The 25573-nt window shown below is 41.2% G+C and overlaps 1 protein-coding gene across 2 annotated transcripts in view; it reads left to right on the top strand.

Annotated features, from left to right (window-relative positions):
- Positions 1-25573, top strand: part of Mrap2 (melanocortin 2 receptor accessory protein 2) — a 40075-nt gene that overhangs the window by 6225 nt on the left and 8277 nt on the right. Inside the window, exons 2-3 of one of the 2 annotated variants that reach the window (XM_047558788.1) lie at positions 13721-13854; positions 21545-21644. In XM_047558788.1, the coding sequence (XP_047414744.1) occupies positions 13728-13854; positions 21545-21644 (227 nt within the window). In that variant the 5' untranslated portion in view covers positions 13721-13727. Of the gene's footprint in view, positions 1-13720; positions 13855-21544; positions 21645-21667; positions 21759-25573 lie in introns of those variants that run through there. The other variant, XM_047558789.1, reaches the window with a different exon arrangement.

Genomic DNA, 25573 nt, shown 5'->3' with positions numbered 1-25573 from the left:
TGAAGATAACTAAAAAAAGACACTCACCCTGGTTTTAGAACTCCAGACCAAGGAAGATAAGATGGTCATTAGAAAGTAAGCTTTCTTGCCAGGTGCTGTGGTGCACGCCTGTAATCCCTGCGACTTGGGAGGCAGAAGCAGGAAAGGATTGCAAGTTCAATGTCAACCTCAGCAGTTTAAGAAGGCTCTGAACAACTTAGCGAGACCCTATCTCAAAATAAGAAATAAAATGGGCTGAGGAAGTGACTTGTAGATTAAGTGCCCCTGAGTTCAATCTCTGGTAACAAAAAAAAAAAAAAAAAAAAAAAAAAAAGAGCTTTCTTGTTGCTCTACCTCAATCTCTTAATTAAACCTCTTATTTTACATTTCCTTTACTGTGGAACAGAAACACCCAGTCCCTCTCTTTTTTGCTTGCTTGTCAAAAGAATGATTTAGCTTAGGGCTGTAGAGAATGGCACATGCTGCTTGAAGATAGATACTACTAGCAGGAAATACAAACTAGACTTGTTTGGCAAGTCATCTTCAAAGTGACTTTAGATATGACTGATCACACTCTGTAATCTTATTGTGCCACATGCTTCAAAAACTTCACTAATTAAAATTTAAAGGATGGCTAATTCCCCAGTACTGTGAAAATGGTCTAATTAAAATTTTTTCATTCATATGGCCATGAAGTTTAAAAACTGCAGCTATATAGATCAGTATGAGTGTTCAGTGAGAGGCAGTCTGATTTATATTCTCGTTATTAAAATGAGATATTCAAGTCATCCGTGTCATGGGATTTGAGAAGAGATCCTTGTGGGCTGAAATAGTTAGGCAGGACTCTATGGAGGAAGTGACTGAGCCCTGCCCTCCAGAGAAGGCAGGAATACAGAAAGAAGGGAGAAAGAAGTTCAGCTTGGCTGGCAGAAGAGGATGGGCAGAGGCTCAGAGGACCATCTCTGAAGGCTCCTAGCTCAGGTTCCTGTGCCATAGTGAGCCCCCTTTTCCTTAAAGACCTTGTTGAACCTGCTGTCTGTGTCATCAGGTGTGTGTGTGTGCGTGTGTGTGTGTGTGTGTGTATGTGTATTTGAGAGGGTGAAGTTTAATAGGGGAGAGGATGGTTTCAAATATAAGCCCTAATTCTTAGAGGGCACAGGCCTCAACTTTTTGATTCCCACTAAATCTCTTATAGTGAAGCTCATTGTGTTTAAAATATCCTTGTTGGTCTTAACTAATTCACACTAATTTTAGTGCTTCTTGTCTTTAAAAGGTGTGGTTATTAGCACTTAATAAATGTATTTGTTGAAGATGGAATATAGTGGGTTGGATTAATGACTTTTTGGAAATGGTTTCCTTTTCAAAAATATATTTGTCGTTTAGTTACAATAAGAGTGATTGGGATGGCTGGTGTTGTGGCTCAGTGGTAGAGCGCTTATCTTGAATGGGTGAGGCATTGGGTTTGATCCTCAGCACCACATACAAACAAATAAATGAAGTAAAGGTATTGTGTCCATCTACAACTAAAAAAATAAAAAAAAGAGTGATGGGATACAGCAAGTCAATTTTAATGGAATTTCTAATTCAGTTAAATGACAGTTTTCTCACGGCAGTTTAATTCATCAGAGAACATTGTTTTTCAAAAACTAATTTCAGCATCTCTATGTTTGTTAGAGCTGTTCTGACAAATACCATAGACTAGGTGGCATAAACAACAGGAATTCATTTTCTCACATTTGGGCACTGGAAGTCCAAGATCAAGGTGTCTGCAGGGCTGGTTTCCTCTGAGGGCCTCAAGGGAAAGCTCTGCTCCAGGCCTCTCTTCTTGACTTGCAGGTGGCCATCACCCTGCTGCTAGTCGCATGTTCATCCCCAGTGCACGTACCTGGTGCCTAAGTCCTAGTCACCTCTTTTTACAAGGACTCAATCAGATTGGAACAGGACCTACCTTAATGGCCTCTTTGTAACTTAATCATCTCCTTAAAGGCCCTATCTCCAAATATAGTCACATTCTGAGGCACTGGGGATTCGGGTTTCAACCTATGAATTTGGCGGGGGGTCGGGGGACAGTTCAGCCCATACATAAAAGCACCAGACACACACATGCATATTCATATGCATGTGCACCTACACACACACACACACACACACACACACACACACACGTAATTTTTGCAAAGAGATACATTGAGTATACATTAACTCAATGTATAATGACACGAATAGAAGACAACTTGTTATTTGATTAAGTTACAGAATGATAGATCTGAAAGGAACCTCATCACCTCCTTTTCAGTCCTTTTCCTTTGCTTTCTCTGGAGGTGATTATTTAAGCTGTAACAGGTGACTCTCATGTGAATGCAGAGGAATGCAGTGTAATTTGGATCCACTTGGAAATGTCTACATGCTGTGACAGTATTGATGCCAGACTATCAGCTTACCTCTCTTGGAGAGCCTTTACTGTGAAACTGTATCATCCCTTCCTGGAAGGTGTTTAAGATGACTTCTTAATTTATGAAATGATCATTGTTAATGACAGTCATTTAAAATTTTTTTTTCCTTACTAGACAAAATAAAAATGTTGGCAACCCTATTCCACGTCCAAGAAATTCAGCTGGTCTTCATAAAACATTCCCCAGAGACTAGAGCCCATTTAAAGAGATCAAGGTGCTTCTCTTTGCCTTTGGGAAGCCTCTGACTTCCCAAATGTAATCCCTGAGAATGACCTGAAAGCTTCATAAAGAACACATACGAAGTTCTCCTGAAATAAGGTGATCTGATGACAACAGAAAGTGAAGCTTATAAAAAAGGAGATTTGGGGCAGGAGTTGTGTTTCCAGATTGGTCAGGGACCCAGCACAGGTATTTGTTAGCTGCTGGTGACTCCTGTGGTGGACAAGGGAGTTCCTCACAGCTTAGTGTATTCATTTTACTTGAAAAAGGAAAGTCTAGAGGGTTCTTCAGAGGAGCAAAGCTGGGTCTTTGAAAGTTGGCAGGAGGAAAACCTCTCCCTGGGAGAGGTGCCCAGCTGTCCTGGTGCCATCTTTCCCTGCTGTGTTCCTCTTTTGCTTTAGACAGCTCTTGACTAACCTCTCCTCAAGTGCATTGATTAGGAAGAACTACACTACTATTACTTATTATTTTAAACAATTTTAGAATTTTACTTTATTTTGGTAAAATATTCAAAGCATGAAATTTACCATTTTGAGTGTACAATTTGGTAACATTGTGGATATCACATTGTTGAGCAACCATTACCACTATTTATTTCCATAACGTTTTCATTATTCCAAACTGAAGTTCTGTATGTGTTAAACAGTAAATTTCCATTTCCCACCAACCCCCAGGTCCTGGAAACCACCATTCTACTTTCTGTCTCTATAAACCTAGATACCTCACTCGTCTAAGTGGAATCATGTAATATGTGTCTGGTTTATTTCACTTATTATAATGTGTTCCACACTTGCCTATCTGGTTGCATGCTCAGAATTCCATTCCTTTTTAAGGGCCAGTCATATTATATTAAATGTATATACTATGTTTTGTTTATCTGTTCATCCATCAGTGGGTGCTTGGGTTGTTTCCATCTTTTGGCTGTTGTAAATAATGCTGCTGTGAACATGGAAATACAGATACCTGTGAGCCCCTGCTTTCAGTTCTTTTGGGCACTTATCCTAATGTGGAATTGCTGGATCACATAGTAATTCTCTGTTTAAATTGAGGAATCCCCAAACCATCTTTCACAGTGGCTGTACCATTTTATATTCCCATCAGTGAGACACAGGGTTCATTTTCTGCATCCTTACTAATACTTACTATTTTCTGATATATGTATTTTTGTACCAGGAATTGGACCTAGGGTACTTAACCACCGAGCCACAACTCTAGCCCTTTTTATATTTTATTTTGAGATAAGCTCTCACTAAGTTGCCTAGGGCCTCGCTAAGTGGCTGAGGCTGGCTTTGAACTCATGATTCTGCCGCCTCAGCCTCCTCAACCACTGAGATTACAGATGTGCACCACTGTGCCTGGCTATTTTCTGATTTTTGATAATAACCTCCCTAATGGGTATGAACTAATAATTCATTATGAAGGATTGCTTCTTGATAGTTGGTTCTTTGACTTGATTCTAATGATTTTAAATAAATTTTATTGAAGGCTCAGGAATAGAGCAAAAATAAATAGGCAGTCCTGGCAACTCAGAAAACCTGACTGTAATAGAGATGTTGGCTTGCGTTTCTGCTAGTACCCTCAGTAGTTCTAGGATTTTTTTTTTTTGAAGTACAGCTCAGGAAAAGCAAGGACCAGAAAGAGGCAGGAGTTAAAGTTGTGACTGGTCTGTGGAGGGACCACAGGCTCACCAGGGGAGGCAGTGAAAGGACTGTGGTGTTATGATGGAAGACAGGTAGTGTAATGGCCCATGTGTGGGGTAGAGTAATAGAGTCCTGTTTAATTTTATTACATAACTCCCTTGTCCTGATTCCACATTCACCAGCTAATCTTCTGATCTTAAATTTTGTTCCCAGACTGTGTAAAACATGTGCTTTGGTCTGCCTGGCTATTTTATTCCTTATTGTAATTCAACAAATGAATGCTCTGGTTATAAATCATTCCCTGTGCTTGATCGGTGTGACTCACTCCCAAAAGGCCTTTGCACCCCTGCAAGACTGAAGATCCAGCTCCCTGAAGCTGCAGAGTTAGGGGCTAAGGTGCAGTCCTTATTCACCTGCCAGGAGAAGTGAGCTCACAACCCCCTTGCATCTCAGGGCCATGCCTCATCTCTTCTCCAGAAAGCCTCTCCAGTTGAAGGTTTTACAGCTTCTTCCTGTGTTCTATCCCCGTGTGGGCTTAGCATTCCTTATCCAACCAAAGTCTCTATTAGAATGGAAACCACCGTTCTCAGGTTCAGGGTTAGAAAGGAGAGAAGAAAATTATCTTTTGGTTTCTTAGCATCATGAAAAACATATTCCCCAAGCATGTATGCTATGACCCAGGCCTTGTGTAGTATCTTAGTCTGTTTATGCTGCTAAAACAAAACACCTTAGACTAGGTAACTTATAAACCACAGATATTTATTTCTCACAGTTCTGGAAGCTGGTAAGTTCAAGATCAAGGCAGATTTGGTGTCTTATCAGGGCCCAGATTCTACTTCCTAATTAGTGCCTTGTTGCTCTGTCTTTACATGGTAGAAAGGGGCAAGAGAGCCCACTTGAGCTTCTTCTCTAAGGGCACATTCACAGGAGTTGAGTCCTCATGACCTCCTAAAGGCCCCACTCTTTTTTTTTTTTAATTGTAAACAAATGGGATACATCTTGTTTCTCTGTTTGTACATGGAGTAAAGGCATACCATTTGTGTAATCATAAATTTACATAGGGTAATGCTGTTTGATTCATTCTGTTATTTTTTCCCTTCCCCCCCACCCCTCCCACCCCTCTTTTCCCTCTATACAGTCCTTCCTTCCTCCATTCTTGCCCCCCTCCCTAACCCTAACTCTAACCCTAACACTAACCCCTCCCATCCTCCATTATGTGTCATCATCCACTTATCAGCGAGATCATTCATCCTTTGGTTTTTTGAGATTGGCTTATCTCACTTAGCATGATATTCTCCAATTTTATCTATTTGCCTGCAAATGCCATAATTTTATCATTCTTTATGGCTGAGTAATATTCCATTGTATATATATACCACAGTTTCTTTATCCATTCATCAATCGAAGGGTATCTAGGTTGGTTCCATAATCTAGCTATTGTGAATTGAGCAGCTATGAACATTGATGTGGCTGTATCTCTGTAGTATGCTGATTTTAAGTCCTTTGGGTATAAAGGCCCCACTCTTAATACTGTATTAGGTTCTGTATTAGTATTTCTTAATACTGTGTATTAGGTTCCAACAAATGAATTTGGGGGTGGCACCAACATTTGGATCTAACATGTGGATTGCTGGAAATTCAATAATGAGCAAAGCAGAGGAGGCCCCTGTCCTAATGGTGTTTGTACAAAAAGAGTCCAGAGGAAAAGAGAAGGCCAAGGGAGGACTGGTTAACACTGTTGTAGTGAAATCTTTGCTGTGTTGGAAAGATCTGTTACCATGTCCAAAAATATCTCCACAGGTCAAGGACAGTCTTGGGTTCTAGGGTCTAAGTGTTTAGGTAATAAGCATTTTCTGGAGTGAACTGGTAAGTACTACACAGCCAGGAGACAATAACTGAAAAATTACTTTCTAGCCTATTTACTACTGTATTTGTACACGGGGCATAACTGGAGGAGTAGGTTGATGGGGTCCAAATTGCTTGTTCTCCCTGAGGCCCTGGTTGATGGAAGGGTGATGCCCTCTTGATACTTTAGTGGGTCTCTATTTCAGGTGGGGTTGAATTGCTATCTGAGTAAAATACGAAGTCCTGTTTCTATTTTTGGAAGTTGTTCTCTTGTCATTGATGATGGTTTTAAGATGAACATATGGGAATATGTTTTGTTCCATGTCCTGCTCTGAAAATAAGTTACTGTTATTCTCTGGAGAAGTAGGGATGAACTGGAAGGATATGTATTAAATTTCTCTGTTAGCTGTCAGTCACTGTGTTTTTGGAATCTTCTGGGTAACCGAGTACTTTCTATGAAATAATAGGGAATGGTATAGAACTTGATAGTATGGAGAAATTTGAGAAAGGGGAAGCCCAGGGTGTGCATGTGTGTTTTGATCTGGCTTGGATTTAGTGGCCAGAGTGTTGGTCCTCAAAGTAAAAGCCATGCTCACGTCGAAGGACAGCAGTCAGAAGGACATTCCCAGACATCCTGGGAATGTTTAATTGGAGAAGAAGAAAATCCACATGCTGTGAAGTTTCTGATGGATTCAATAGAAAAGTGTTACACTAAATTTGGCCTGCGGATGCCTCCACATGAGAGTTCTTATGGAAGGAACTGCAACCTAACAATACATAAACGAGCAGAGCCTAATTTAGGAGTATGATCTCATAACAAATAACAGTCTCAGTCAATCACAGTGGCTGAGTTAAATTGCACATAGGTGGCCAACTGATTCAGAGAACACAAAATGCCAAGCTGTAACTGATTCCACTGTCCCTATACCTGCCCTCTCCCTCTGTCCATCCATGCAGCCTGACCACTTGGCTAGTGAAGTTTTTAGAACCTGTTCTATTTCTGAGAACTGTGTGATTTCTGAATCATTCTTTTCTCAGTTAAACTTTTAAACTTAATTTTTCTGAGGTTTTTCCTTTTAACAAAAGAAATTGGCAGACTTGGGAATCAAAGTGGCAAGTGCAAGTACAAGGTGGTAGTCCACACAGAACCGTCAAAAGGAGAAGCGAAGTGGGAAGCACGTCTGCATTGAGGAGTGCCGCCCTGTGAGGAGCTGCGGGTGCTGATGCCACAGGTCCTGGCTGACATGTGTGGCCTTATGGAGTTGCTGGCTCTGGCCTAGCTGGGAGCCAACTCATAATCTTGCAGACTCATATTTTCTGTATGTACCTACCCACCTGGACGTGGGTGTGCTGCGTGCACTGGCCGTTCTGACTTGGGTGTCTGATCACACCTCTGTGAAAGGAGGAAATTAAGTTTCTGAAGTTCTGATCTTGGGACTGCCCAGCTACCCCAGTACTGCCTGGCTGGGCTTTGCCTTTGCTAGAAGAAAGAAAGGTGATGAGTCAAGAGGTGCTTTTCTGTGTTGTGCTGCAGGTGGCTAGCTGTACCTGGGAATGAGAGGAAGAAATAAATGAGAAGAGTTAACTAGTGAGAGAGAACTTAATGGCCCAGGCCAGAAATGAAGTTGGTAGTATTGGGTGGCATGCCTACTCCTGGGGATTGAGAATTAATGTAATTAGGAATTTGTATGTGTGTGTGTGTGTGTGTGTGTGTGTGTGTGCATGCGCGCTTTGGGAAGCGAACCCAGGGTCTTTCACATGCTAGACAAACACTTTATCATTGAGCTGCATCCATAACCCCACCATTGGGAATTTTGGTCTCAAGTCTGAACACCATTATCTTTACAAGCTGGTCACTATGGAACTTTGCATCTGTGGCATTAACCAGCAGCTTCTTGGAATGCCTTTCAGGTATGTGTGTGCAGTGAGTGTACTCATTTTTTAGTGCTCCTGGGCATCTCTTGGACTTCTCCTTGATGTGCCAGTCCTATACCCGAGATGGCAGGCACTTGAACAACTACCCCTTAACATGAAAGTAAAGGTTCCTTAACTCCAAACAGCCCCTTGGTGTGTGTATTGTCACAACCCATCGTGGACATTGATGAAGAGCCTCTGTTCACTCCATGGGAAGTTCCGCATCTGAACACATCTCTCCAAATTCGGGGAGGAGTGGATTAACTGGGTGATGCTGGTAGGCAGGTCGGGTGTGGCTGGAGGAGATAGATCACTGGGGCGTACCTTTGGGGTTTATATTTTGTCCCAGGTCAGTGGAGCTCACGCTCTGCTCCTGTTGCCATGTCTGGAGCTGCTTCCTCTATCAAGCCTTTCCATCCTGATGTTTTGGCTCACCCTTGGGCCCAGAGCTATGGAGTCAGTTTACCTGAATTGAACCTCTATAACTGCGAGCCAAAATAAACATTCCCTACTCTACATTGTTTTTGTGAGGTCTTTTCGTCACAGTAACAAAAAAGCTAATTGAAACAGAAGGAAAGATTGGATAATCAGAAGGGGTGAAAGTGTTGGGATGTGGGTAGGAGAGGGGGGATAGTTTGATGAAAGCTGTCTGGCACCTGCTAAGGGTGATTTTTCTGCTTGGGTTGAGACAGATCTCCCAGCCCTGCTCCCCCATAGATTGCCTTGGTTCAAACTACCTTGTAAACACCTAAAATAGGTATTTGTTTCTTTTCAGGTGTGGCTTAAAGATGCAAGCCTAATTTTCATTATGTTTTTGATGGCAACAGAGCTTTCAGCTGCTCAAAAGAGCAACTTATCTCTCTGCTGCTCCAAGGAGCTTGTTTTTTATTGTGTGTGGGGGTTCCCCCTGCCCCCCCACACCCCCGCCAAAAAGCTTGTTTAGGATGTGTTTTCTGTCAAAGAAGTTGTATTTATTTATTTATTTTTGGTGCTGGGGATTGAACCTAGGACCCTGATGCTTTTGAGGCAAACACTCAACCAACTGAGCTGTCTCCCCAGCCCGAAGAAGTTATTCTTAATGAAGAAAATCTCATGGGGGTGAATGCAGTGCAGCAGGGCACAGAGGGCAGCCTCCTGCAGAGCCCCTCTGCTTTCCTGTTTGTTGTGTTTGGGAGAGCAGCTGCCAGCTCTTAGCACCCGGGAGAGTGCGTCTGGTTGTCAGACTGCCCTCACTGCGTGTAAGCCAGACACACTCTGCTGTGGTGAGGATGTCAGGCTCTGGGAGTTGCTACCCAGACATGTGGGCAATTTCTAAATAACAAACAGATCCAGCTTATGTTTCAGCAAAGCTCAGAAAGGCAGCGCTTGCTGTCAATAAGGGTCATGATACAAAACACTGCCTTACCACAGACTTCTGTTTGCTTTTTGTCCTTGTGCATCTATCTGATGGTTTAAACTGATTAACCTGAGACTTGGATGAAAAAAAATGTTACCTCCTGGACTTGTTCAGGGGCACTAGATGACTGTTTTAAAGGAGAGGCCAGAAGCTGTGTCCTCACAACATTTATTTGGGATTCAACAACTGAGAGGAGATAGATAGTCAAGGAAAAGCAAAAGCCTGTCATTTCATCTGAAGGCTACCAAAATGGCGGCTGGTTAGGGCGAGGTGATGCTGCATTTCACTCTGCATCCCTGGAGGACCCCTGGGCTGGCTCTGGTTTCTACTCACTCTAACTCCATGTATTTGTCAGGGCTTTCAACTTCTCTTCCCAGGGCCTTTCTACTTTCAGGATTTTGGCACACGGAATTTTCTTACCCTTACATAACATCCTTTTAAAATCTATCCCTATGGTTTATTTAAATGAAAGGGAAGGGTGCACAGAAAAGAAAAAGAAAGTATATAAAAGTACTTTCTCTGTGGTAGAAGGCAGTTGATATTCCCTGACATCTGACTCTCAGACACAGACATATTTAATTCACTAATACCTGAACAGCCCCGTGAGGGTGGTGTTACTGATGTTTTCTGACCTGAGAGAACAGCAGAATGACCTGGACCCATGTCCCTGGCAGCCACAGAAGGGGGGTGTCACCATTGTGTGCTGTGCATGGCGGGGGCAGGGGACAGGGGGTGGGGAGAATGGTTCTCGTGTTCCTAGTGTTCTGCTTAGAGGGAGGACTGACAACCTTTTCCATCTTTATTTTCTTTCTTTGGTGTGCTTTTTGCTATTTTTCTCTTTAGACAAAGCTTTGTGCCTTCCTCTGCTCTGCTTATTTCATTAGCTATAATGTTGATTTCCAGTAAAAATATGATCAAATCAGACTTCATCTTATTTCCTTTACCAAAAAAAAAAGAAAGGATTATTACCGTATTTCTTATTTGGTGGAACCGCATGAATCCCAAACATAAATATTGGTCCTCATAGCTTTTAAATAATCTGGACACATTTATTACTTTATTTATATAGAACAAATGGATGAATTAACCATATGATAAATTCGATGGGAATTGGCTGTCTGGGAAGTTAGTAGTGTCTGAAGAACAAACCTAGGTTTTTCTGTCCCAGACCAGCACTTCTTAGCTAATAATAATAGTGCTGGCTATTATCTATTAATCTTAACCTGATTCTTGGCTATTTGCTTTTCATTCAACATTGTAATTAATCTTTACAGTAATCCCATGAAGTAGGTATTATTACCATCTTATTTTCCTAGTCAAAAACCAAGCAAAGGTACTTATTTTTATGGCTCTATTGCAGAAGTTGGCAATATTGTTCTATGAAAACCAGAAGGTAAATATTTTAGGCTTTTGGGTACATAGCATCTCAGTTGCAACTACTTTCCTCTGCTGTTGTAATGCCGAAGAAGCCATAGATCATACAAAAACAAACAGGTGGCTGTGTTATAATAAAACTTTATTTATGGACACTGATATTTGAATTTCATATAATTTTCTATGTCACAGATATTATCCTTCCAATTTTTTCAATCATTTAGAAATACAAACCTTCTTCCCTCATAGGCTGCACAAGATCACAAATAGTGGGCCAGCTTTTCCAGCCCCTGATCTAAATGATGAGAGTATGCAAGAAAGAGGAAGGAATTACAGTGGAGGTGATATGATGAACACTCAGGCCAGAGTGAGGGAATGTTACCAGCATCCTAGGCCTGAGGTCCAATTCTGGGGTCCCAACAAATCAGCTCTGGCCACTTACCAAAAAAAAAAAAAAAAAAAGGAAAAAGTAATGGTGAAGAGCAGGAAAAAGAGCTATACTGGGAAGACACAGAGATTAGAGTTTTAGTCCTCCTTTTGGCTCCTTTTGGAAATACCAACATGAGCTCCAGATCGTATATACAGGTGCAGCGGGGTGGGGACCAGAAGTATGCACAGTCAAGCAGTCTTGGTCTGACTGGTCTGGTCAATCATTATTTCAGGGTTGGTAAGGCAGGATCTTGTCTGTGATTAGAAAGTTGCTATTCCCTGGGTGGTAGTTTTGACTTATCACAAGATGTTTATCATCAGACCTATTATTTCTGGAATCCGAGGTGACTGACTCAGCAATGAGGCAGATGCAAGATGAAGATTAGAGATATCAAGTTTTTTACATTTTCAGGCTCAAGTGAAAGGTAGCATCTAAGTTCTCCTTACAGGAACAGCCTGTGTACAGGTGGCAGAAAATATGAGGTGTTTGAGAAACTATAATAAAATCATTATAATTTGATAAGATATGAGGTAGAATGACTCAAAGTAAGAGGAGACCATGTTATGACATTTTAGGATTTTGGACTTTGTCCATAGGGTCATGGGAAGCCATTAAAAGTAGCAAACAAAAGAGTGACAAGGACAATTTATCTTTTTAAAATAGCGTATCACTTGCTGAGGAGTGGAGAATGAATTCCAGGGGTTGGTAAGAGTGGAAACAGAAAAACTACTTAGGAGGCTGAGCAGTGGGTCTAGTGGGCAAGGATGGTGTCTCTTAGTGGCCATGGCCACAGCCACTTCCTGACAACGGTGTTTTTAGATAGTCATGGTCAGTTTTGCAGATGAGGAAAATGTGGCTGAGTGAGATTTGTCCATTGATGTAGCAAATGGAAGCAGAGCAAAGATGAAGAACCTGGTCTTCCGGCTTTAAATCCCGTGCCTTTTCCTATATAGCATGAGATTGTTAACACTTTCCTTTGAAGTGTTATCCTACTTCACTATTTATCTCTGAACCGTACAACTGAAGAGCTACTTTTCCTTCTGTCTCACAGTTCTCTGCTAGAGGAAGAACCCATAAATGAGGACAGTGCTTCTTAGGTTTGCATTGTTAATTTTCATTTCCTGAGGAAATTTATTTCATCACTGAGGGAAATAACTTCTTGTTCAAATATTTTAAAAGGCCAAGATGAAACCATATTTTTGTGCTCATATTGAAAAGGCAACTGATTGCTTACCTAAAGTAAAGGTCAGCTTTCCTTGTAATTTGTGTGACTGTCTTTTCCAAATGAGAGCACATTATTTTCTACCTTCAGAGGAGGGATTTGTTTGGCTGAGGCCTCAGAGTCATGCTCAAATTCCTGACAGTCATGCATCTTAGGACCAGAGCTCCCGGTCCTCTGAGCAATATGATGTCGAATGGTTAGAATCTTTTTATGTAGGTTCCAGGTCTGGGATTGGGGAAGAAGGGATCAGGGTGGAGATGATTTTTCCTTACCTGTCTTGGGGGTTGTGCCTAAAGAGGGCCGTGGGTAACTGACCCATGGTGAGCTCTTGCAGGGTGGAACACAGTGGTAATCACTGTTCAATGAATCTTGGTTTCATTCAGGTTTTCCCTTACATTACTGTTATTCGTCCATTTGTCTATTTCCCCATTGTAAAGGAAGGTCTGTGGGTCCTGGTGTCTGTCTCAGGCATATCTGCCCACCCTACAATGGACATTCTTACACACAGCAGCTATTCAAACACAGTACTTAGACACATGTAGTGTTAACTTGTCACTTTTGGAGTCCTGGATACACAGTTCAACATGTTTCAAAGAAGTCAAATTTTCTAGTCCCAAATAATCACAGTTAACAAGGAAGGTATTTGGAATATTCTGGAAATTTGGCAAACCTTAGGAGTGAGCAATGGATAAGAGGGAGCCCTCCACTGCGGGTCTTACCCTATTGTGCAAGTTTTGTGGTCCATTTCTCTTTGCTACACCTTTTCACTCCATTTCATTAGGCTGTGCATCTTTGTTGTTGCATAGTAGGTGCTCAGTAGAGACACGCTGAGCTAGTTTATTTGGGACACTGGTTTTGTTTATCTTTTGTAGGCTCTTTACATACTCATGCTGGCATAGGTGGGGGGCTGAAGTTGTAAGCTCAGATCTTCATATACTCTCTCGCTCCTGCCCCTTTTTCCTACATAAAGTTATTGAATATTAGTTACATGCCAGTCAAGTTCACACACACAAAAAGACATAGTGTCTGATTTCAAGTATATTCTAGACTATTGAAGAGTTAAGAGGAAATATATCCTCATGGTAGGAGGTGTAGGCAGCCTGTGAGAACCTTTGCATAACTAACTGGGTAGGACTTCCTTGAGCCTTTTACCCCTGAACTACTGAGTGTGGTCAAGAGTAATTAGGGTAACTGTGCAGTTGTGAGTGAATTAATGAGTTCTCCACTTGCCTTTCTTCATTTGTGCAGTGTGGAGATGTCTGCCCAGAGGTTAATTTCTAACAGAACCTCCCAGCAATCTGCATCTAATTCTGATTACACCTGGGAATATGAGTATTATGAGATCGGACCAGTCTCCTTTGAAGGACTGAAGGCTCACAAATGTAAGTCTTATGCAATTCCCCCTTGTATGCATAATATATATTTGTCTTAACCTGTGAAATCCCCATTCATTACTTTTCCTGAACATTCTGTCTTGTGGAACTCTGTCTCCTACCTCTAAAACTTCACAAATACCCTTCCACACATGGGCTGATTGCTCAGGGATGGTATGACATGCAGGTCATGGAGATTCTGATTCATGAAGGACTTAAAATATTCCCTTAATTGGAGAATGTGAATCAGTGTCAGTCTCAGACTGAGTTTCTTTTGTTTGTTTATTTGTTTGTTTGTTTTGGTATTTTCTATGCCAGCTCCCCTAAACTATGAATTTTTGAACTAACAAAAAGTGTGTACAAAAATAGAATCTGGAAATATTATTTGAAGAATTTTCTTTTGTAAAAAGTCAAGGGCATCCTTTAAACCCAGTTGGTGTTCTGGATCTGTGGAGAGCAGTCTGTATGTGTTCATAATGACAGGCGAGAATAGCCTGCCATCATTCCCAGCTTAGTGCTGCAGGTATGAGTTGTGTTTCATGTTATTGGGGCAATTAATGATCCAGCCAGCACAAAGCAATGAAAGGTAATTCTGTGAAAGGTTACTAGTCAACTCCCACCATAACCAGTGCTGACTAGTCAGTGTGAAGCATCCTGTTTTGTTAAATGGAGTTGGTATAATAGGTAGGAACTGCTGCCCACTCCGAGGTTCTGTTGGGTAGCTTCATAAATATCCCTGGGATGCTCAGTTGCTTCAGGTTGCATAGCACTGCAAGAATTTTAGGTTCTTAACTGGTCCAGACTCATGGGACAAACTAGGAAATATAAGAGAGATTAGAATCAGAGATGCAAATGTAGCAAAAGAAATGCTGTCCTTGCTCACTTATTTCCTGGCCATTTCCCCTCTCACCTATTTTGGCATTTGTGATTGCTCACACCCGTTTGCTATTCTCATTTAATGCAAGGAGGTCTTTTTCTCTTTCTTCCTCAAGCAAATATCATTAACTAAATCATGTACACATTTCCCCTAGAAATAATTCAGTACTTTCACTCATTTCTTTATTGACATTTGTTCAGTATTTATAGAACAGGGAAGTACACAAACCCCTTAGGATATGCTGACATTAATTATTTGATGATGACTCTTATGGTCTCTGTGTGAAACCACCTTCTAAGATTCATGTAGATTCTTTAATCTGTTGTTTTTCTGGGATAACCTTTAGATAGGGACACTTAATTGTTAGGAATTACAGTGGAAATCTAAACGACTGGACAAATTGCCACATAGTTCCCTATGATGTGAACTTCTACCTGAACTTTATTTTTGTGTCAGTTGCTCTTCTTTCTCTTAGTCCGTGGGGCACAGATGACAGGCCTGCTGCTATAATTTTGGTTGGCACATTTCCAGAGACAACTTAAAATCTTTTTTGAGCATAGTCTTTTCATTTTAGAAATGTTTATAGCTTGAAAAATGTCCTGTAAAACGTAGGCAGAGCTGTGACACCTTACATGCTTACTTTATTAACTATACCGTTAATGAGGATTGTTTTTGTTTCAACATTCACATCATGAAAATACAAGAATGCCCGAGTGAGTCCTTACTCTTCTGAGATGTAAGAGATCTAATTAAAGTAAAGACTGTTAATGTCAGAAACCTGAATGCATGAGACAGAGAGAAGAATGGAAAATAAACCCTCCCCCAGATATATAGGACAGGGAGAAGATTCAGTCAACTATTGGAATGTATGCATTGCTACATACAGTAGCTTCCCCTTTAAGAAGTTATGATTCTGACCTTCAAGTGTGACACATTGCTTTGCTGAACAAAATATAAAACTAGTTAGGTAAAAAGAACAGAAGGGGAACATTTCAAGGAGAAGCACTTTTTAAGGCTAAGAATGACCTTAACAATTATCTTCATTTCCTCTACCTATACCCTGCTTTGCAAATAGGTATATCTTTAGTTAGACTAAGTTCATTTGCTTACTACATTAAGATTCCTACTTTCAAAGAAGCTTTCTTCTGAGCAACAATCTCTAAAGGTCATTGTGAAGTCTCCTTTTGCTCTCAGGTTTTGTTGTTGTTATTGTTTGTTCTGTTTGTTTGTTTTGCAGTGCTAGGGATGGAACCCAAGGCCTTGCACATGCTGGGCAAGTGCTCTACTACTGAGCTACACCCCCAGCTCACCTGCCCTGAGTTTTGAATCTGGTGTCAAACCTTACGATGAATCGGAGGTGGGCATGTATCTGACATGGGCATGTGTCAGCAAAGTGGAAATCTGTTCTTTAATCTCTTCAGCATGTACTGAGCATGTATTATATGTAGCACTATACAAGAGGGATATAAGAGGGAACTGAAAAGGGACAAAAATACCTCCTCTTACAGAGCTCCCAGACTAGTGAGAGAGACAAACAATAGATAACCTAAACTATTGGATGGTGACAAAAAAGGACAAGAATGGAGAAAGGGATGTGAAGTGTGGAGGTAGGTGTAAGATAGCGTGGAAGGTTCTAGCAAGAGGGAGAGATTTGAGAAAAGACTTGAAGGAAATGTGAGACTGACTATGAAACATCTGAAGGAAGAACTTTCCAGAAAAGTCTCCATGACTGGAGTGAACTGGAATATACAAGAAACAAGGAGGTGGCCAGTATGATGCCAGGGGAGTACAAAAGAGGGAGCACAGCAGGAGACAGAATCAGAGAGGTGAGGGGGTCCAGGGCATGACCTAAGTGGTCATGCTAAGAACTTTGACTTTTACTCTGAGAAATCATTTGAGGGTCTGAAGCAGAGGAATGGCATCTGGCTTAGGTTTCAATAGACTCACTCTGCAACCAGGGAGCAAAAGGGATGAGATTAGAAGCAGGGATCAGTCAGGAGGCTATTGCCATAGTCCAGACAGCTGGCACTGGTGACTTGACCAGGGTGCAGGCAGTAGACTGGTGAGAAATGCATAAATTCTGGATATTTTAAGAAGATAGATCTGATAGAATTTATCAGTGGATTGCCAATGAGTGTAAGAGAGTCCAGAATGCTATAAAGATTTGTGATCAGAGTAAGTGGCAGGATGGAATTGCCCTTAACTGAGACAGGGGAGAGTAAGGCAGTCACAGGTTTCAAAGAGGGTTGGACCTGTTAAATTAAGACACCTACAAGACATCCAAGAAGACGTCCAGGGAGAAATGTGAGGTGAAGGTGTAAATTTGGTAATCATCAGCATAAAAAATGATATTCAAAGCAAAGGAACTGGATGATAGAGTGGTTAAGTGGATAGAAAACTGATGGGGACCAGGCAGGGAGGTACACACCTGTAATCTCAGTGGCTCGGGAGGCTGAGGCAAGAGGATTTTGAGTTCAAAAAGAACCTCAGCCATTTAGCAAGGCCCTAAGCAACTCAGTGAGACCCTGTCTCTAAATAAAATATAAAAAAAGACTGGGGATATGGCTCAGTGGTTAAGTGCCCCTGCTGGTACCAAAAGAAAAAGAAAAAAATGAAAGAAAACTGATGAGGTCCGAGAGCCAAGCTCCAGGGTTCACTAATGTTTAGAAGTTGGGAAGTTGAGAAGGAAGTAGCAAAAAAACCTGAGAAGAATGTGCAGAAAGAGATGAAAACTGAGCCGTTGTGGTTTGCTGGAAGCTAACTGAAGAAAGGATTTTTCAAGGCTGAGATAATGGTCTCTGTCAGATGCTGCCATTAGGTCACGCTGGTGGAGGCACAGCCATTGGATTTACAACGTAGAAGCTACTGGCAATGATTTTAAAAACAGTTTTAGTGCAGTGGTAGGAGCGAAAGGCTGATGGGGTCAGTTCAAGAGAAAAATGAGAATAGAAGAATGGGAAACAGTACAAAAACAGAACACACAGACAAATCTCTCATGAGCTTGCTCTAAAGAGAGGGAGAGAAATAGATCATTGATGAAAGGTTTGGGTGAAACAGTGTATTGTTAGAGAGGCAGAAGCAAAATCCTATGAACCAATGAGTAGAAACCTATGTCTTAACAAATCCACCTTGCTGAAAACCGAAGGGTACTCTTTAATTCTGAGCCATCAGTGGTAGGAAAATTCTATACATTTTTTCATATCCAACTTGCAGATAATGGCAGATACACTCATGAATGAGTCAGCAGGAAGTCAGGTCTTCAGGGTGAGATGCAGAGCTCACACTTGCAAAGGCTTAGGAAAAAATGTGTCATTGGGACAAATGTGAGCATACCTCTGTTGGCTCCTTGTCTGGAATTCATCCCAAAACTGACCCTAACTCCTTAGGAACCAGAAGTGTATGAGGGCAGTGCTGGCTTCGATGTCCTGAACCCCTCTTTGAAATAGTATATTAACCCTTACTTTTCAAAGAGCCATGAAATGGAAAGATCATAATTATTCTTAGGAGGTGGGAAAAGGAGACATTGGGATGGGGTGATTGCTGTAATCTCACCAAAGGGTGGAGAAAAAAATCATGTCAGCTTTCAGTTCTCTTGTTTCATTCCATTTGTTAAAGGTGAGGTTAAGAGGAGGTATTTTATTTTACTTATTTTTAATTTTTAATTGGTATATTATAATTATACATAATAGTGGGATTCATTATGCCATATTTGTACATGCACATAACATAATTTGAGCAATCTCATTCTCCTTCCCTTTCCCTTCCCTCTTCCTTTCCCCATCTGCTGCTATACTCTACTGATCTCTTTTCCATTATTATTATCATTATTATTATTATTATTATTATTATTATTATTAATGTATTATAATTATATGTGGGATTCATTGTGAATAAAGGGAAATATTTTATTATGACACATACCATTTGGAATTCTCCTAGGCAGTTTGTTCTGGCCTCTAATGGCAGTTAATCTCCTGGTAGCTCAGTGTCTATAGACAGCACAGTGTGTGGCAATTTGGCTTTGGTAGGACCCCTGAGAATGCATCTGCCACCTGACCTCACTGGACCCCCACTCTAGGTACACCTTTGTTCTGACTTCTTAATAGGAAGGTGCTTTGTGAAAGACCAGCACCTGCCTGAAACTTGGCACTGAAATAGAGTAAGAGAATTTGGGTGTTCCTGGGATAAGAGGAGGATCTCCAGTGTTCTTTGTAAGGAGCTCAGGGTGAGGTAATGTCCTGGGACTGGGTCATGTGGCAGAGATTGAGGGTGAGGGAAATTAGTGGAAATAATTTGAAGAAGCAGAATTTTGTTTGAAGGGGAATGTGAATAAGCAGAGGTACTTCAAAAATTCTGTCTAGGGAAACGTGGATGTCACATTATTATGGAAATATCTGCAAAGGCTATTGGATTACAGGAATTCCCATAATTTAACCATGACCCTCTTTTTCCCCACTCTGCAAACCCCTGCTGTACCCTCTGACTTCTCTGAGAACTGTGAACGCCCACCTTGTCCCAGTGCTGCTTTTTGATTGGTTCCCTGGGGCACAGAGGGGAGGGATAGGGAGAGACTGGACCAGGTTAAATGCACCTGCTTCTCCACCTCTCCCTTGGCTTAGGGAAATGGAAGCCTGCTGGAGATTAGTGCACCATTCACAGTGTGAAATGGTGCACCAATGGATGTATCTTCTTAGTGACGGGTTTGAGAAATGTCAATCACCAGGACAAGACTAAATTATGAATTGAGAGCTTCAATATAACATTGGTGTATAATTTTAGAATTTTCTTTTTCTTTGCAGCAGTTGATAAAGTACACAGTATAGAAACATTATCTGTATGGTACTTCTACACAATTCATGCCCAGACAACCAAGATTTTATTACATGTTATTGCCCTTGAGTACATGGAGTACATGTGTTTTTGGTACTTGTCCTGATGTCCTGTTCTAGGCCTCATGTCCATTATATCAAAAGGCAAAGTCTAAAGAAATTGTTATTTCTGTGGCACTTACAGTTAGGACTCTAGGAATAATATATTTGTTTGTATCTAGAGTGCTAAAGAAACTTGTTTAACATCTAGGCAGTAGAAATGTAGAAGGAAGGTGTGAATTCTGTGGAGTAAATTGTTAACCTTATTTGTTTCACTTTAGAAGAAATGCTACATATACATAATTTAATTAGAATGATTCATTGTATTTTAGTATTTAACATATAACTACAATCATTTTTTTTAAATGCTAATCATTCTCACTCTATTCCCACACAGGTAAACTCCTTAGTATAGATCATAAAATGCAGAATGACCCAGACATGGTGGTACATGCTTGTAATCCCAGCAACTCGGGAGGCTGAGGTAGAAGGATCAGAAGTTCAAAGCCAGCTTCAGCAACTTAGTGAAGCCCTAAGCAACTAAGCAAGACCCTGTCTCAAAAAATAAATAAATAAATAAATAAAAAATAAAAAGAAGGCTGGGGGTGTGACTCAGTGTTTAAGCATCCCTGGGTTCAATCTCTAGTACCAAAAAAAGAAAGGAATAAAGAAAAAGAAAATGCAGCATGACTCAACTCTGTTGCTTTTCAGATTTGAGACCCTAGTGTGTATGTGCCAGGCTCTGTAGACAATCTGGTCTAATCACTGTGTCCCCAAAATATGTACAGATGTTCTTTGACTTGTGATGTGGTTACATCCTGATTAACCCACCATAAATTGAAAATATTGTAGGTGAGAGAGTATAATACAGATATTGCTAGCCTGGGAAAAGATCAAAATTCAATAGATCCTAGTGCTGAATTTATAGTGCTTTCACATCATCATAAAGTCAAAAAATTCTGAGTCAGGGACTGTCTCTATTTGTGACTATGATTCAAGATAGAAACAAGGAAAGGCCTGTTTAGAGAACAAATAAAAAATATTCTGGGCTTCAAAGGAGGCAGAAAGCCCATCAGGTAGGGAAGTAAGTTGAGGCTTTACGAAGCAGATGACATCAAGAGTGAACTTTAAAGGATAGGTAGACTTTCATCAGCTCCAGGGAGGCTAAAGTTGTTCCATAGGTAGTGGTAACAAACTCTATAGGTGTGGATGTGAGCAGCTGTGGCCAAAAGCTAAGGTAAATACAGTGGCACAATGTGTCTTAGCCTGATTGGAAACAAAATAGGATTTAATTGGGGTAACCTGGGAAAAAGGATGAGAATTCCAATGATAGCCAGCACCTGTAGGATAGATACCTTGTCCAATGCCAGACATGGTATGAAGTGCTCTACACAGGGAAGCTCAATCTGGAAGAGTGGGCTGGGTCTACTTTTGTTGAAGGACCTTTCTAAAAGAGCTGGATCGTCAGAGTTGTGCTGAAGCAGGTTGTACAGAGAGGAAGCACTTGGGAAGACAGAAAGCAGGGAGAACACGCAGGAGACTGGGTGTTGTTCTTTGCAAGAAACAATGGGGACCTGAATTATTCTAGCATGAATATATGTGAAAACACAATTGGGTGGGCTGGAATCCATTCATTTTAAACTCTGTATAGCAGTCTCTGCAAACACATGTATTTTCTAATTCAAGACAGTAAAGTAGAATCTAGATGATTTATCTTTTGTCCTGGATTCTTCACTGAGATGTGGAAACTGAGCATCCAGAGGCCTAAGTCTTCACATTATCCAAGATGGAAACCTGGAGGCCACAGCTTCTTTCTCTTTTGTGTTCTGCAATAAGATTGTTGACTTCCTGTCATGTTTCATGGACCGAGGCATCTCTGTAAAGCTTGTATTCCTCAAATGTTTATGTTTTAAACTCCTGTGAAATACTAATCCCAGTGTTAACTATCTTGCAGATTCCATCGTGATTGGATTTTGGGTTGGCCTTGCAGTCTTTGTGATTTTCATGTTTTTCGTGCTGACCTTGCTGACCAAGACAGGTGCCCCACACCAAGAGTAAGTCTGTGATGTCTGTTACACTCCAGAGGGACCTAAAGAAGCAGAATCTAGTACAACACTGGGGTTGCTTCCAGGGGATGGAGGAAGTAGCAGTCTTGCTACCTGGACCAGGTACTATGAGGTGGGAAACCACTTTCCTCCTGGCTTGTGGCCTCTGCCCCCTCCTTTGCATTCTTGCCATTGCTCTTTGTTGACTGAACACAACCAATAGCCAGAGGCTTCTTCAGAGGCCAGTTTCGCAGAGCACAGAGAAGGATAATGAAGAGAGTAGAGGAAGACCTGGGAGAGTGAATGGAAGAAATTTCACACAAATTCTGACATGTTTGTATTTGGTGTCTCTATTCCTCACTGCCCAGCAGCTGCACTCTTGCATGATTGTGTCTTGTCACACAGTCTTTGGCAAGTTGTTTATTTCTTCAGCCTGCACCAGAACTAAAACAAATGCCAGGGCAAAGGGAACAATTCTGTCTAACCCTCAGCTATCCCCAGACAGCAGGGGTTGGAAAAATCCTTTACACACAAACGTTTTAAATGAAAGGAAAATACAATTTTGTTGAAGTATAAGAAGACATATGGCTGAGAACCTCTTTAACAGAAAGACACAAACTTTCCCTTTTCTCTATATCTTCAAAAATATCTTCATTGACTTTTTATTGTATTGGTCCAGGGAATTTGAAAATAGGGTGTGGTTTGCAAGAGTTATAAGAAAAACAGAACAAACTCAGGTTAGGGCACATCTTACAGAGTGGTCAAGGAATAGTAATACCTTATTATCTTTCTTCTCCTCAGAGGGACAGATGGATTTTTGCAGGATTATTGAGATTGACTAGTGTGACATAGGAGGGAGATGACTTTACACATGGATAGAATTTGACTTTCTGTGGGGATTAATTTTATGTGTATATTCTAGATATTTCTGCAAAAGTATTTTTTAGATGAGGTTAAAATCTAAATCAGTACGCTCTCAGTTAAGCAGGTTACCATCCATAATATGCATGTACCTCATCTACTCAGTTGAAGGCCTTAACAGAAAGAGGCTGATCTCTCCAAACAAGAAACTTCCAGCAGACTGGAAACTGCTGCTCTTTGCAGGTACTCCAACCTGCTGGCCTACTCTGCAGGTTTAGACTTGCCAGCCTCCATAATCACATGAGTCCCTCCTTGAAGTAAATCTCTTTATAGACATACATCTAGTTGGTTCGGTTTTTCTGGAGAAGGCTGACCAGTCCACTTCTGTAAGTGAACTCTGGGTAGTTAAGACTTGCATTTTTCACACTTTCAGTTGGAAGTTCAGTTTTCCCACTAGATGATTTCTTTTCAGTTGCAGTTCTGAGAGAGAGTCACAGAACAGGGCTCCCTGTAATTCTCCATGCTTATAACAAGACCAAAGAGAAACTTTTTTTACTTAAAAAAAAATGATGGATCAGCCCTCAGGGCCACACTTTAAATGCTTCTGCACAGAGTTTGAGGCAGTGTAAGATAAGGCATTGGGAGGGAATGTGTAATGGGCCAGGCTAGGTTATGAGAGAGTGGCAGCTCCCGTAATCATAATATAACACAACCAAGGTTTATTCTTCCTCAAACCACTTGGCTGCCAGGGCTGGTAAGGAGCAGATAGAAGCTTCTCCACCTACCGCTGTAACATCTCCACCCTCAGCCTCCTGGGTTGCTGTTCTTTGGCCTGCAGGTGGCACACACCCCTTCCTCTCGCTGCTCATCATTGGTTGAAATTAGCCACACACCTGACTGCCCCTGTAAGAGTGGTCTTGTTGTGTGATCTAAAGAGAAGAGAATCAGGTATCTGGGACCATGAGGAAAGGAGATCTCAGAGTGAAGAAGAAAAAAAAAAAGCTCTTAAACTCTTATCTGGATTCTTTATGGACCAGAGAGGATAAAGAACCAGTTTGCCTGCTTTTCGGCTGAGGAGTCATTTACTCTGAACTCTGAATGCTGTCTTGTTAGAGCATTATAGCTCCATTATCATAAATCTGCCAGGTAGAGAGTGATGGGAAAGGCCTGGATTACATTTTGATATGGAATATTTTGGAGTTCTTAAAAATTTATCAAGCCTCAACCAGTGCATATCTCAAATCCCCTCCTTTTGTAGCCTTTGCAAGTGCCCCTCATCCAGGTGGGGGTGTTTTTCATTTAGGGGTGAGAACAGGATTATTCCTGACCTTGTAAAAATGGGAATCACATTTTATCTCAAGTTGTCATTTACTTGAATACAGTACTCCCTTAAAGGATGGGTGTATTCAACTAGAGCTAATGGAAGGAAAATGTCAGTGGTCAAAATCTTTGACAATGGCCTTGGCCCTCAGACTGGCTGGTAAAGTGCATGTGTAGTGAGTGGTTTCCTGGGAAATCCTGTCATCCCAAGATGTCTACCACTGTGAACAGGTAGAAAGTCTGATAATTATATACCTGGTTCAATCTGTAAACCTTTGTTTGGAAGTTACTTTTAATTTACCCAAGAAGTATTTACTGAGTGCACAGTTACAGCTTACTCAAGCTGTGCCAAGGGTAGTTCTAAGGTGGTAGAATCTTCCCTGTTCCATATAGACTGACTTCTCCCTGGTAAGTTAGCACTCCATGAAAGCAACCAAAAGGCCTTTCTACACAACAGTTTATTCAGCATGCTTTCTCTTAGGGCTTATGACATAGCCTAAAGCACTAAATACAGGCTTTGGCCCCTTAAAGGTTGATAGTTATTATTATTTCCTCAAAGAAAGTGTTACTCCCAGTAGTTCTTTGTTTAACTTGTATGTCTTTAAAAGTCCTCTAGAAGTGACCACTGGCAATACCAGATGCCCCAAGACTGATTTGTATTTGCTTTTCATGAGTGGATGGGGACAGTCCTCAACATGCAAAGGCACAGCATTAGCAGCAAGCACTTCATCCATTAACACCTTTATAAATCTGGTCAATCCATAGGGGAATAACTCAGAACATTACCTGGGTTGTACCTCTGCAGATGGGGAGTAGGAGTAGTCTATCCTCCTGACTTTACTGGTTTTTCCATCACAGAAAGACAAACTGAGGGGTTGCTGTGCTTTTCATAGAAGTCAGGGCTTTGGGCAAACCTACATAGCTGTTGAATTCACGATCTTTCCTAAAACACTCATTGAAGTCTAAATACTGCAAGATCCTTTGAGGAATACAAAGATGAGCATAGTATGCATATCACTATATAGGAGAGAAAAGATCATGTACATAGCTCTGACTCAAGACAGAAAAGGAGACATCCTGTGAGAGAAGGTAAGGAAAGCATGGTAGGAACACAGAGGATGGACAGATTCCTTCCTGTTGAGAAATCAGACTCTCCATGTCTGGCAGTGGCTTTGGAGTTCAGCTGTGAAGAAGGAATTTAAGGAATGGACTGGCCTATTAGATAGAAGGATAGCATAAGCAGAGGCACACCCAGGGCAGTCAGGTCCCATGTGACTGGACTTTAGGGTTGGCTAGAGACTGGTACAAGAAGACACTGGAAGGTGATACAAGAGTGGGAGGTCGAGAATATCAGCCAAAGAGATTGGGAGTCAATGAAACTTAGTGTGTGGGAAAGTGGGCGATGGGGCATCATGGCAATCATTTTGTGGACATTGGAGGACTGGATGGATCTTCCTGTGAGTTACTCTCTGTTCAAATTCAGAAAATTCCACATGTGCAGAGAATACACAGTGCAGCCCATGGTGAGAAGAAAAGGTCAAGAGTCAGGCAGTGTGAACAGTCTTTGTTCTACTTGGGGTAGCTCAGTGATCTTGCAGTCAGTAAGGTAAGTACAAATTGAACATGAGGAGTACAAATTCACAAAACAAAACAGTGAGAAAAATGGGTTCAGGTTTCTACTGAAATGAACAGCAGTGGTTTTTAAACCTTAGGAAGACACAGAACTTCCTGTGAACACAGTTGCTAGATATTAATTT

This window comes from Sciurus carolinensis, chromosome 7, assembly GCF_902686445.1.
Source record: "Sciurus carolinensis chromosome 7, mSciCar1.2, whole genome shotgun sequence".
In the NCBI taxonomy this organism is placed as follows: domain Eukaryota; kingdom Metazoa; phylum Chordata; class Mammalia; order Rodentia; family Sciuridae; genus Sciurus; species Sciurus carolinensis.
This window is presented reverse-complemented; position numbering and strand designations above follow the sequence as displayed.